The following is a 12549-nucleotide window of genomic DNA, read 5'->3' on the forward strand; positions in this document are numbered from 1 at the left end:
TCCAGTGTCTAAGAGCTACAAATGTATATTATGATTTGTATTTCAATAGGTAAAAAGATTATTGGATTAGAAGCTGTTTTATTCATCTTCAAGTTCAACTATGCAACTACTTTTTTTTTATAATGGAATAAAGTAATGTTAAAGCATGGCATGCAGGTAAAAATTGATGCATTGGAGATTCTGTTCTATTTAATTGTTTATTTCTGAAGAGTTGATATGAGTTTGCCATCTATAGCTATATCCAACCCCAATAATTTTTTACAGTGAGTTTGGAAGTGATGTGCTGACGGTAAAAGTCGAGAACTACGTGGTTAACTAAAATTAGACACTAAATATAGTTGAACTTCACTGATTATTATCATGAGACTTCTCAAATTACCTTTATTTAATCACATGGTTTTAAGTTTTGTTGTAGTGTGTATTATACGTGTCATATTATAGTTAAATTAGAAGTTCATTCTAATTGTAGTGCCATATATTATATTTATAGGATTATATTCAATCTGTTTTCATATGGTTTTTAACAATTTTTTTTAGGAGAGACCACTAATTCCCTTTTAACCTTGTAGACAACCAAGCAAGAATCACTATAGATTTTCAGATGGTTCATTTGTAACTCTCTAGTTAATCTTAATCCTAATGTTTCATACTACTCCTCATTATTCAATAATTATAACTTGAACCTGAGAGAGAAACAAAATTCTACTTTTAATTTTAAATAATGATTAGAGCAACATCTGCCCACCTGACTTTATTATCTACCTACGCCATTAGAATTGGTTGACTCTTTCCCTTTCAAACAACATCAAGAGATAATTATTATGCTCTCTAATAATCATCTCAATAATAATAATCATCATCATAATAATAATAATTATTTATGGTGCAACCATTTTGCAGTATTTGTTTTGCTATTTCTCAGAACATTTTTCCAATACCATCCTCGCGCGGAACAGATTCAGGCACGTCCATTCGACGCCAATTTCCTACCAAAGAAGCCATCTGCTCAGCCTTTTCATACAACCCGAGCAACCCGCCGGTGTGTATGAAGAGGATCTTTCTCCCTTCCCACTTCTCCGGATGCTCGCTCATGTCTTTCAACAATCCATAAGCACCCTTCCCACTGAAAAGTAAGAAAGAAAATCATGTTTTAACTTATAGAAAGAAAATAATGTAAAAGGAGAAGGATTCATACAAACCTATAAACAGGGTCAAGAACAATGCCGGTGGCTGCAGCAATGTCCTTAATAAACTTAAGCTCCTCTTGAGTACTAATTGCATATCCCATACCTTTGGCCTGTCAGAAGATGAGATTTAATCAATTCAAGAGTGGTCAATCATTGAACTTGTGTGTTGTTAAAGTACAAAAAAGTTATGGATGATAGATGCATCTAGTGAAGCCAAAAACTCGATACACTTTGTTTTTACTAGGCCTATGTAGGTATCGAGGAGGAACTCGAACCTCAGACCTTGTGGGAACAAACCACATGTCTGACCATTTGAGTTACCTCGCTCGGGTGAAAGCTCGTTATGCTTATCTATTCTACAACCTTATTGATAGAGTTGTGAATAAGCCTGCAAGAAGGTAATTTTGCACACAGAATAGTATGTGCACTTTTGTTTTTTTGCAGAGTATAGTACTAGACCAACGAATATGATTGAACTTGTGTGCTGTTAAAGTACAAAAAAGTTATGGACGATAGATGCATAATAGCATAGTACAGATAGATGCATCAAGCGAAGCCAAAAACTCGATACACTTTTTTTTTACTAGGCCTATGTAGGTATCGAGGAGGAACTCGAACCTCAGACCTTGTGGGAACAAACCACATGTCTGACCATTTGAGTTACCTCTCTCGGGTGAAAACTCGAGAGGCTTATCTATTCTACAACCTTATTGATAGAGTTGTGAATAAGCCTGCAAGAAGGTAATTTTGCACACAGAATGGTATCTGCACTTGCATTATTTTCTGCCTCAATTTCTAATTTAAGGAAAAGCTTTGGAAACTTTTTTTTTGCAGAGTATAGTACTAGACCGACGAATATGATTGAACTTGTGTGTTGTTAAAGTACAAAAAATTTATGGGCGATAGATGCATCAAGCGAAGCCAAAAACTCGATACACTTTTTTTTTACTAGGCCTATGTAGGTATCGAGGGGGAACTCGAACCTCAGACCTTGTGGGAACAAACCACATGTCTGACCATTTGAGTTACCCCTCTCGGGTGAAAACTCGTTACGCTTATCTATTCTACAACCTTATTGATAGAGTTGTGAATAAGCCTGCAAGAAGGTAATTTTGCACACAGAATGGTATGTGCACTTGCATTATTTTCTGCCTCACTTTCTAATTTAAGGAAAAGCTTTGAAAACTTTTTTTTTTTGCAGAGTATAGTACTAGACCGACGAATATGATTGCAACGGCTTAAATCTGACTGCACACTGAAACCGAATGCACAACAGTTGAAAACCAAAGTCGAACGGCGAAAAAGTGAGAAGGAAAGCAGGTGACACAAAAAGCAAGACTCTAAACAATATCAACATAAACTTTAGTCCTAAGCTAGTCCAATAGAGACTCACATTTTGTATGGTAGCAATGTCACGTGAGTCAACACCAGCTTCAAGGCCATCAAGTAGGCTTTGCACAAAGTCATGGAAGTAATCAGGGTCATCACAAACAGAGAATGCATGAACCTGAAATACATATTGTATTTTAGTTAGATTACACTTGAAGAGTCACTACATAATGAAAGTAAATCCACAGAAAAAAAGCATACTTTTGCCTTGAGAGAGCTCAACCATGATCCCAATGAGAGACCAGCAACTGTAGCACCACTGATAGAAACAAAATGCAGTTAGAATTCGGTCCTCGAACGATGATCACAAAGAATACCTAGGACTAAGGTTTCTTTTGAAGTCTAATTACCTGCCACAAGGTACAACAATGTCATCAAACTTTAGATCAGCATTCCCAGTTTCGAGTTGCTGCTCGATCTCTCGAATCGCTTCAATATAGCCCCTAAATAGGGTAAAGTCAGATAATTGGAATTTGGAATGACAAGAGTTATAACTATCTTCCATAGATAACTTGTGAGATAATCTTTATTTAAATGACAGTAAAGCAATCTAACCAGGTTCCTAAGGAGTTTGATCCACCAACAGGAATAACATATGGCTTTCTCCCTTCACTTATCAACTTTTCTTTGAGTTGGTTGGTAAGAGCCTGAGCAAAAATTTATATATGAAATCAAACTATACAGTTATGTTAATTACTCACCAACATCAAGATATTTATCTCATTTTATGATGCAATGAAGGAAAAGAGTGTTTCAAAAAGCAAAGCATGGCTAATGATAAGCTTAACACAAAAATAACCAACCACACTCCCAATTTTTGCATATTCTGTTTCTGAAATGAGTTCAACATGAGCTCCAACCAACCGCTCCACCAGAAGATTGCCTGTCAATCCTGGATCTTGGTCCGAAACCTGAGTAAAATCGAAACAAAACAAAAGCTCAACAACTTTGAAGAGAAATAAAAATGCAAACAGAACAAAAGAAACAAGGAATTCTAAAGCGAAATCATCGACCTTAGAGGTGCGTAGTATGAGATAAGAGTCGAGATTCAGATATCTCGCAGCCACAGCAGTTGCGCGGCAGTGGTTGCTTTGAATGCCTCCAATTATTATGATACAATCAGCACCTTGTTCTACAGCTTCTGCCAGCAAAAACTCCAACTTTCTGACTTTGTTACCACTCAATTGCACCCCAGAAAGATCATCACGCTATATATATCAGCAAATATTTTCTGTCAGTGTATACTAAAAAACTGAAGAATCATCTAAAACAATGCATGAATAAAAGTATCAAATTCATAGCAGAAGATACCCTCTTCATAAATTGAATCACATACTTTGCACCAGAAAAAGAATCTTTGTCAAAAAAAGGAAACCAATAAAGGCAGGAGAAGAAGTCTCCCTCAAAATAAATCAAAAAATAAAAAATCCCCAGATTATTTTAATCCATCCTAAAAAGAAAGATCATTAGTAAAAAAAAAAAAAAAACTTTTTTTGCTGATTAGCTCTGCAATTCAATCCTTGACATGGTCATCACAGAGTAAAGCAATACAAATGGGTAACCAGTAACTGAACTCACAACTATACCATGGGAGATTTAACACAAAATAATGGTAACAATTTCAGACAAAACCTAACACTGATGAACCAGAGCATAACATCATATTAGAATAGGATAAAAAGACTATCAAAATGCACCCACAAAAGGGAACAAGAAGAAAACAAATTAAAATTAAAAAATACCTTCAACCAAACTTCAGTGTTGTTAGGCAAATTAGGAAGATTCCATTTGTGAATGGGAGTAGTAAGCTGTGGTAAAAGAAACAAGCAAGTAGTAATGAGAAAGATTAAAGACTAGAAAGAAGAAAATCCTTTTGGTAAAGAAATCTACTTACATTGCCCAGAGAGAAGGTGTGAGAAGGTATGGGATTGAGATGAGAAGCCCATGAAGGTGGGGAGTATGGCTTCTTAGTGAAGAAATCCAAACCCATTTTCTGAAATTGAGAGTGTGGCAGTGAATATTGGAACGGTAAAGACACCATTTTTATAGCTTCTTTTGAGATTGACACAAATATTTTGCCATTAATAGATGATTTTATATTTATTATTATATTAGGTGTAATGTGTGAACATAATATTGATTGTATTTGGGGGATTAAATAGATAATCCCTTATATATATATAGTGATGTAACAATCTATGATTTAATATGAAAAATAAGAAATGTATGTAGTCTTGATCTTTTACTTTCTACATCTTTATCCTTCTTGCATTTTCTGTTGGACCAATCAAAATCTCATCCTAGAATATAGGATTTCTTTTTCTTTTTCTTTGTTTTGTTCAACAAGTTTTAGTTATATTGTTAAGAGTTGCTAATTAGCTCCCAATGCTCTGTATATTTCTTTAAATTTCAAATATATATTGTAAAATATGTATCATTTTGAATGATTGTATTTTGCATGCATGCATATGTGCCACTTGGTTTGCATGCATGCATGGTACATTGGGAAATGAATGTATTTCGCATGCATATGTACCACTTGTCGGACCAATAAGTGCATTATTCATCAGTCGTCTCAGGTTCCGATCTAATTTTTTTTATATATAGATAATGATATGTGCACTTAAAATATACATCGAAACATTATACGTTGCAGTTTAGTCTAACCAGTTACATTTATCAAAATTTAGACTTACGTTTTAAAAAGCAGTGAATGTCACATTACTACGTGTAATGTTTGAGTGCATTTCTTTTATATATATATATATATATAAATATAGTTTGTGAAAAATGTTTTAAACTATTCAAATTCAAATTTACTAAACAAAGTAGGATCACACTGTTTTTATGTGTAGCAAACTTTGCAAGAACATCAACAAGTGTATTTTGTTCTTGCGAAATCCGTTTTATGCCATAATCTGCAGATTGTTCTCTTTCAAATAAAAAAATAAATCTGCAAATTGTTTGAGATGACTTTTCACCTCAACCAAATACTTTTCACCTCAACTAAGAATCCCTATAGAATTCCAAAGTGAGTAATATTTCATACTAGGCCCCATTATTCAATGATTAAAACTTATCTTCCTTATCAAGAGAATTCTTATGTTCTCTAATTTTGAATTGAGCATATTACTAAAGATGTTGTCTATAAATATTTTTGTATAAGATCATCTCAATAGCTTCCATTTTGCCATTTGCTTGGAAAATTATCTTCCAACATTCTATGACTATCATTGCAATAATAATAATAATAACAATTTAAAGCATAGAACGTACTTATTTAGAATGTATCTTTAGTGTGGACCTTAAAGACATCTCTATCATTATACATATTGAGGTCTATTAGTAAAACATGGTGCAACCATTTTGAAGTATTTGTTTTGCTATTTCTCAGAACATTTTTCCAATACCATCCTCCCGCGGAACAGATTCAGGCACGTCCATTCGACGCCAATTTCCTACGAGCGAATCCATCTGCTCAGCCTTTTCATACAACCCCAGCAACCCGCCGGTGTGTATGAAGAGGACCTTTCTCCCTTCCCACTTCTTCGGATGCTCGCTCATGTCTTTCAACAATCCATAAGCAGCTTTCCCACTGAAAAGTAAGAAAGAATATAATGTTTCATTTATCTTCTAATCGCAGAAAGGAAAAATGTAAAGAAAGAAGGATTCATACAAACCTATAAACAGGGTCGAGAACAACACCGGTGGCTGCAGCAATGTCTGTAACAAATTTAAGCTCCTCTGGAGTACTAATTGCGTATCCTATACCTTTGGCCTGTCGGAATAAGATCCAAACAATTCAAGAGTGAATCATTGAACTTGTGTGTCTGTTCAAGATTGATGCATTAAGTGTAAGGCGAAAACTCGATACACTCTTATCTATTCTACAAGCTCATTGATAGAGTAATTTTGCAAACATAATCATTCGCGCAAAGGAAAGCGACCGACAAATATAATTGCAACAGCTTTAATCTGATTGCACACTTATGTGGCGAGCTCAAGTAGTTGGGTGTATGAGTGTGTGTGAGAGGAGGAGGGGTTATACTACCCAATGTATCAAAAAAAAAAAGCCATAGTCGAATGACAATAAAGTGAGAGTACTTGGTCATATTTGGTTATCTCAACTTCCAAAGGAAAGCAGGCGACACAAAAAGCAAGACTCTTAACAATATCAATAAAACTTTAGTTCTAAGCTAGTCCAATAGACTCACATTTTGTATGTTAACAATATTACGTGAGTCAACACCAGCCTCAAGGCCATCAAGTAGGCCTTGCACAAAGTCATGGAAGTAATCGGGGTCATCACAAACAGAGAATGCATGAACCTGAAATACATATTGGATTTTAGTTAGATTACACTAGACGAGTCGCTACATAATGAAAGTAAATCTACAGAAAAGGTTCATACTTTTGCCTTGAGTGAGCTCAAGCATGATCCCAATGAGAGACCAGCAATTGTACCGCCACTGATAGACAGAAAATGCAGTTAGAATTCAGCCCTCGTACTCTGATCACAACGAATATCTAGGACTAAGATTTTCCTTTTTTTCTTCTTTTTATGGAAATGAAATCCTTTATTAACGGAATTGAACCAAGTAAGAGGAGTCCAATTGTTGTAGATGTCACTGCTCATACATGTAACATGAAAATTGGAGTTTAAGTGCCCATAGTAACAGATGGTAAGAATAATACCTGCCACAAGCTACAACAATGTCGTCGAAATTTACATCAGCGTTCCCAGATTGGAGTTGCTGCTCAAGCTCTCGAACTGCTTCAATATAGCCCCTGAATAGAGTAAAGTCAGATAATTGAATTTCGGAACGACAAGAGATGCATCTTATCTTCTATGACACTTTAAAAAGTACAGTTAGGAAAATTGAATGCAGAAGGTAACTTGAAAGAATTAAATGTCTGGTAGTTTAAGAGAACTAATGCAAGACGTACGGATACACACATCCAACTATGACATTGACCCATAAGAGAATATAATCACCAGAGACCCCAAAACTATAGCCTGTGAGAAACAGTAAAAAAAAAGTAAAGCAGATAATATTGAACAAAAACTGAAACCAATGTGAATATTCTATCAAATTTCTAAGGAAAATCAAGAGGTTACTAAAACAAACGTTACTAGAGTGACATTTGTGGCTACAAAATAAGGCTTAAAACAAATTTTTTATCTTTTATTTTTGGCAGAGAAAACTTAATTAGAAAAATGAAGATTAAAAAAAAGGTTATCTTTAAACCTACTGAAACCTAATATCCCTGTGAAAATCATTGCATTCAATTAATGCAATCAAATATGATGATAAATAAAGGACAGTAACCCAATCTAACCAAGTTCCTAAGGAGTTTGATCCACCAACAGGAATGACATATGGCCTCCTCCCTTCACTTATCAGCTTTTGTTTGAGGTGGTTGGTAAGAGCCTGAGAAATCAAATTAATACATGAATCAAATTATACGGTTATGTTAATTACATACCAATATCAAAATATATATCTCATGCATTAAAATATACATAATTCTGGAGCAAACTCACATGCCTAACTATTCTTTTTTTTTTTTATCACTTTGTGGTTGCTGTTTTACTGATTAAAGAATAAAAAAGATAATGATGCAATGAAACAAGTTAAGAGGAAAAGAGTTTTTCAAATAGTAAAGCATGGCTAATAATAAGCTTAACATTATTTTCAAGACAAAAATAACGAACCACACTCCCAATTTTTGCATATTCTGTTTTTGAAATTAGTTCAATTTGAGCTCCAACTAGCCGCTCCACCAAGAGATTGCCGGTCAATCCTGGATCTTGGTCCACAAATACCTAAGTAAATCAAAAAACAAAACAAAACAAAAATGAAAAACCAATAAACAAAAGAGCACAAAGAACTCTAAAACGAAATTATCGACCTTAGAGGTGCGTAGTATAAGATAACAGTCGAGATTCAGATATCTCGCAGCCACAGCTGTTGCGCGGCAGTGGTTGCTTTGGATTCCTCCAATTGTTACTATGCAATCAGCACCTTGTTCTACAGCATCTGCCAGCAAGAATTCCAACTTCCTGACTTTGTTACCACTCAATTGCATCCCAGAAAGATCATCACGCTAGATATCGGCAAATATTTCTGTCAGTATAAACTAATAAAGTGAAGAAGAAATCAAAGAAGCACCTACAACAATGCTTGAATAAAAGTATCCAATTCATAGCACAAGATACCCTCTCCATGAATTGAATCACATACTTTACACTAGAAAAAGAATCTTTGGCCCAAAAAGGAAGCCAATAAAGGCAGGAGAAGAGAGTCCCTCAAATTAAATTAAAATATAAAAATCCCCAGATTATTTCAATCCATCCTAAACATAAGTAAAGAAAGATCATTTAAAAATATAAAAAAATTGTACTTTAATCTGATTAGTTCTACTATGCAATCCTTGAGGTCTTTTCCACAATTATAATAGCTAAAAGCAATACAAATGGGTATCAAAATAACTCAATTTCAAACACCACTGAACTCACTACAATACCAGATAAGATTTAACACAAAAAGATAAGATTTTCAGAGAAACCAACATTGAAGAATATCAAAATGCACCCACAAAAGAAAACGAAGAAAAGAAAATACCTTTAACCAAACTTCAGTGTTGTTAGGCAGATTAGGAAGATTCCATTTGTGAATCGGAGTAGGAAGCTGACAAGAGAATCAAGTAGCAATGAGAAAAGAGACTAGAATAGAAAACCCATTTGGTAAAAATAAAATATCGACTTACATGGCCGAGAGAGAAGGAGTGAGAAGGTATGGGGTTGAGATGAGTGGCCCATGAAGGAGGTGAGTACGGCTTCTTGGCGAGGAAATCCAAACCCATTCCGTGAAATTGAGCGTGGCAGCGAATACTGGGACTGTAAAGACGTTGGGATCGAGCGATCGTGGTTGGGAGAGGAATCCGTAGAGAATGTAATAGAATGGGTCTGCTCCCCATTATTATATCTCCATCACCATCACCATCATCATCGTCATCGTCATCGTCGTTCCATTTTTGTAGTGACGTCGTCTTGTCCGTACATGACGTCACTTTTTTTGTTTTTGTTTTAAGGTAAGTGGAGCTACAGTTGAAAATAAATAGAGTAATGGGAGAATATAGAACAATAAATATTGTGGCATAATTATGTTATATTATATTATAGGGAATTTACACATTATCTTATGTTTTTACAAAGTATTATTTTGATACTTTCTTTTTTCAATAATTTTTATACGGTACTTTATATTTTAAAATTATACATATTTGATATCTTAGACTCAGAATTGATAGATAAAATATTGTCAATACGATCAAACTATCATCAGTTATATGTAATTAAGTAATTTAAATAATTGACAGCAGTTTGATTAAATTGATAAAATTTTATTAATTAAATTTGAGTTTAGGGTATCAAATATGTACGATTTTAAAATACAGTGTACTATATGAACATTATTGAAAACAGAAAGTATCAAAATAATATTTTACAAAAACAGAGAATATCAAAGGTTACCTAGGTATTATATTCTATTAATTTTCTTTAGGTGAAAAATATCAATGTTATTAGAACATTGATTTCGTAATTATTTTTATTATTATTTTTATATTAATAATTTAATTGAACACGTATCAATTTATTATTAGAATTAATAAGAAACTCATACTAAGAAGCAACTCACACGTGTTCATAAAGTAATCAATTAAAAAATATATAGAAAAAGTAGTAACCAAATCACTATTTTGTTAATATTGAATATTTTTCTTAACAAAAAAAATGAGTCGATAACTATAATAAAATAAAATAAAAATTGGTATTTATGCTACTTGTTGACTAGCTTTTTTTGGTCACTAATAATATTATAAGAATGCTTGAAGAAAACGAAAATTAAATACTAGTCCACGAGTCACTTGTATTATAAATTAAGAATTTACAAAACTCAAGTTTTCTTGGAAAAAACTCGAATTCTTTTACAAGTAATGTCCTAGCTCTATTTATAGGCGAATGAGGAGTTAAACTCATTAATTGGAACTTATTACAATTACTTTTTTTTATAATGGAATCAGTTATCACATAAATGAATATATTCTATATTAAATAGGATGGCGGGTCCCATTTGATATCGGGCGGGCCTGATACGAGGATGTCAAGCCCACTTCTTTATTGGAAAAGTGCCCTCACACTGTTAGGGTGGTTTGCATGGTCCCCTATGTCACGTGGCATCGTAGGACATAATTTTTGTCGCTTGTACGAAATTAACAGCACGACTCCTATAGCCAATGGGTGTCAAACAGATGTCCATGATTTCAGAGCGCCTCTTTGGTTGATGAGTTGATCATGACTTGAGGGGCTTTGGCATATCACCTCTCGACTAGCTCCTCGAGAGATAATGATTGTTAGTGTCGTACTCCTCTCATAGCAACCACAATGACAAGAACTGTACTCGAGTATCGTGGAAGGTTAAGTAATGTAAGGATTTTGTGCTAGGTGTCCAATGTGGAAAACATGTACAACACTACCAATTACTTTTTTTTATAGAATTTCATACATTTTATTTTAAATTAAAATATATAAAACTTTATGTGTATGTTCGGTAACTATTAAAAAAATTGTTTTTTATTTTTTTTAATAAAAATTTGAAAAAACAGTAAGAAAATAGGTTCGGTAAAAATAAATTACCGAACAATTTATGAAAACACATTCTGTTTTTTCAGACTTTTATTAAAAAAAATAAAAAATAACTTTTTTAATAGTTACCGAACATGCCCTATGTTATTGCTTTGATTCTACTACCATTTTTGTTTTTCACTCTTTGCATACATGAAAGTAAAAATAGGTCTATATTTGTTTTTTTTGTTTTTGTTTGTGAAATCACGTGGTTAAAGTGTTCAATAACAATATAGTTTTATATTCAGATATTGTCAATTTTATTATATAGAGTTGCTTATTTGATAGTGATTTTGAAATAAGAAATTGATAAAAATATATCACACTTCAAAAAAAAAAAAAATCCTTACTAGTAAAACTGTCCCAAAAATTGATCAAAATTTAGATCATCAATAAATGTACTAATTTTATTTATAATATTGTTCTTAAACATTAACGAGGGACTTTAATACATGTTTTTTAGTTACAATATTATCATTACTTTTTTTAAATATTTAATTTATTATCAATCAATAACGGTAGTTACTAGTTACTTTTTATTGTGCTAAAAATAAGATCGGTTCATTTTGTGTACCAAATTTATTACTTTTTCAATGGAGATGGTCTTTAGTGTAAATATATTAAAATGTGTTATTAGTGTAGATACTTTACAATTGTATGTAACCAAAAAAAAAAAAAATCAGTAATTAAACGTAAAAACAATGTTTACATTTTCAACCTCTTGAACAAAATCAGAATTTGAGATTGAGAGATGTATAATCATGCAATTAACGTAGGGATGTAAACGGAGCGGGATAAGGATGTAAACGGAGCGGGACGGGGCAAGGGAATCAAGATCTCCTGTCAAATTAGTATGTCTAACCAATGTAATTGTGACACTTTATATTTAATATTTCATTTATAAAAAAACTGCTACTGCTGTTTGACAACAAGTTAGGTTTTAATATGAGGTGTCATAATTACATTGGTTTCACACAATATAAGCTACACTAATTTGACAGAGAATCTTGATTCGAGGTGGGGTCGGGATGTCCCTGCCTCCAGTCTTGGGGTTGGGGCCCATCGGGTAACAGTTTAATAAAAATGTTTGATTTTTTTCTTTCTAAAATTAATTACTTTTTAATATAAAATAATTAAAAAATAATAAATTATACCATTAATAAATATATATATTTTTATATAAATTATTATATTAAATAATTTTAATAATATTTATATTAAAAATATAAATTACAATATAAACAAAGCAGTTCAGAACGGGTCATGTTCCCCGCGGGTACCCTA

General features: G+C 33.1%; 2 protein-coding genes across 2 annotated transcripts; both read right to left on the reverse strand.

Moving 5' to 3' along the window:
- Positions 1–618: 618 nt before the first annotated feature.
- LOC133831710 (bifunctional D-cysteine desulfhydrase/1-aminocyclopropane-1-carboxylate deaminase, mitochondrial-like) lies at positions 619–4649 on the reverse strand. The gene is made up of 10 exons (XM_062262106.1): positions 4471–4649; positions 4319–4384; positions 3590–3784; positions 3380–3487; positions 3132–3223; positions 2927–3019; positions 2778–2835; positions 2581–2694; positions 1200–1297; positions 619–1123 (listed from the first exon to the last, which is right to left on the reverse strand). Exons 1-10 carry the CDS (start codon positions 4615–4617, stop codon positions 919–921), a joined length of 1176 nt encoding a protein of 391 aa, XP_062118090.1. The 5' UTR covers positions 4618–4649; the 3' UTR covers positions 619–918.
- Positions 4650–5769: 1120 nt separating this feature from the next.
- LOC133831711 (putative D-cysteine desulfhydrase 1, mitochondrial) lies at positions 5770–9718 on the reverse strand. Its single transcript, XM_062262107.1, has 10 exons — positions 9348–9718; positions 9203–9268; positions 8490–8684; positions 8293–8403; positions 7917–8008; positions 7272–7364; positions 6988–7045; positions 6791–6904; positions 6257–6354; positions 5770–6171 (listed from the first exon to the last, which is right to left on the reverse strand). Exons 1-10 carry the CDS (start codon positions 9555–9557, stop codon positions 5967–5969), a joined length of 1242 nt encoding a protein of 413 aa, XP_062118091.1. The 5' UTR covers positions 9558–9718; the 3' UTR covers positions 5770–5966.
- Between the last annotated feature and the right edge of the window lie 2831 nt (positions 9719–12549).

Source organism: Humulus lupulus, chromosome 4 (assembly GCF_963169125.1).
Source record: "Humulus lupulus chromosome 4, drHumLupu1.1, whole genome shotgun sequence".
NCBI classification, from domain to species: domain Eukaryota; kingdom Viridiplantae; phylum Streptophyta; class Magnoliopsida; order Rosales; family Cannabaceae; genus Humulus; species Humulus lupulus.

What these genes read in the sequence shown, in the direction of transcription:
- LOC133831710 (XM_062262106.1), bottom strand. Translation starts at nt 4,617, where the DNA reads ATGGTGTCTTTACCGTTCCAATATTCACTGCCACACTCTCAATTTCAG. An exon ending in ACACTGAAGTTTGGTTGAAG is followed by an intron (nt 3,785 to 4,318) that starts GTATTTTTTAAT and finishes TGATATATATAG; the next exon opens with CGTGATGATCTTTCTGGGGT. An exon ending in ATTGTTGTACCTTGTGGCAG is followed by an intron (nt 2,836 to 2,926) that starts GTAATTAGACTT and finishes TGTTTCTATCAG; the next exon opens with TGGTGCTACAGTTGCTGGTC.
- LOC133831711 (XM_062262107.1), bottom strand. Translation starts at nt 9,557, where the DNA reads ATGGGGAGCAGACCCATTCTATTACATTCTCTACGGATTCCTCTCCCA. An exon ending in ACTCCTTCTCTCTCGGCCAT is followed by an intron (nt 9,269 to 9,347) that starts GTAAGTCGATAT and finishes TTCTCTTGTCAG; the next exon opens with CTTCCTACTCCGATTCACAA. An exon ending in ACACTGAAGTTTGGTTAAAG is followed by an intron (nt 8,685 to 9,202) that starts GTATTTTCTTTT and finishes GCCGATATCTAG; the next exon opens with CGTGATGATCTTTCTGGGAT.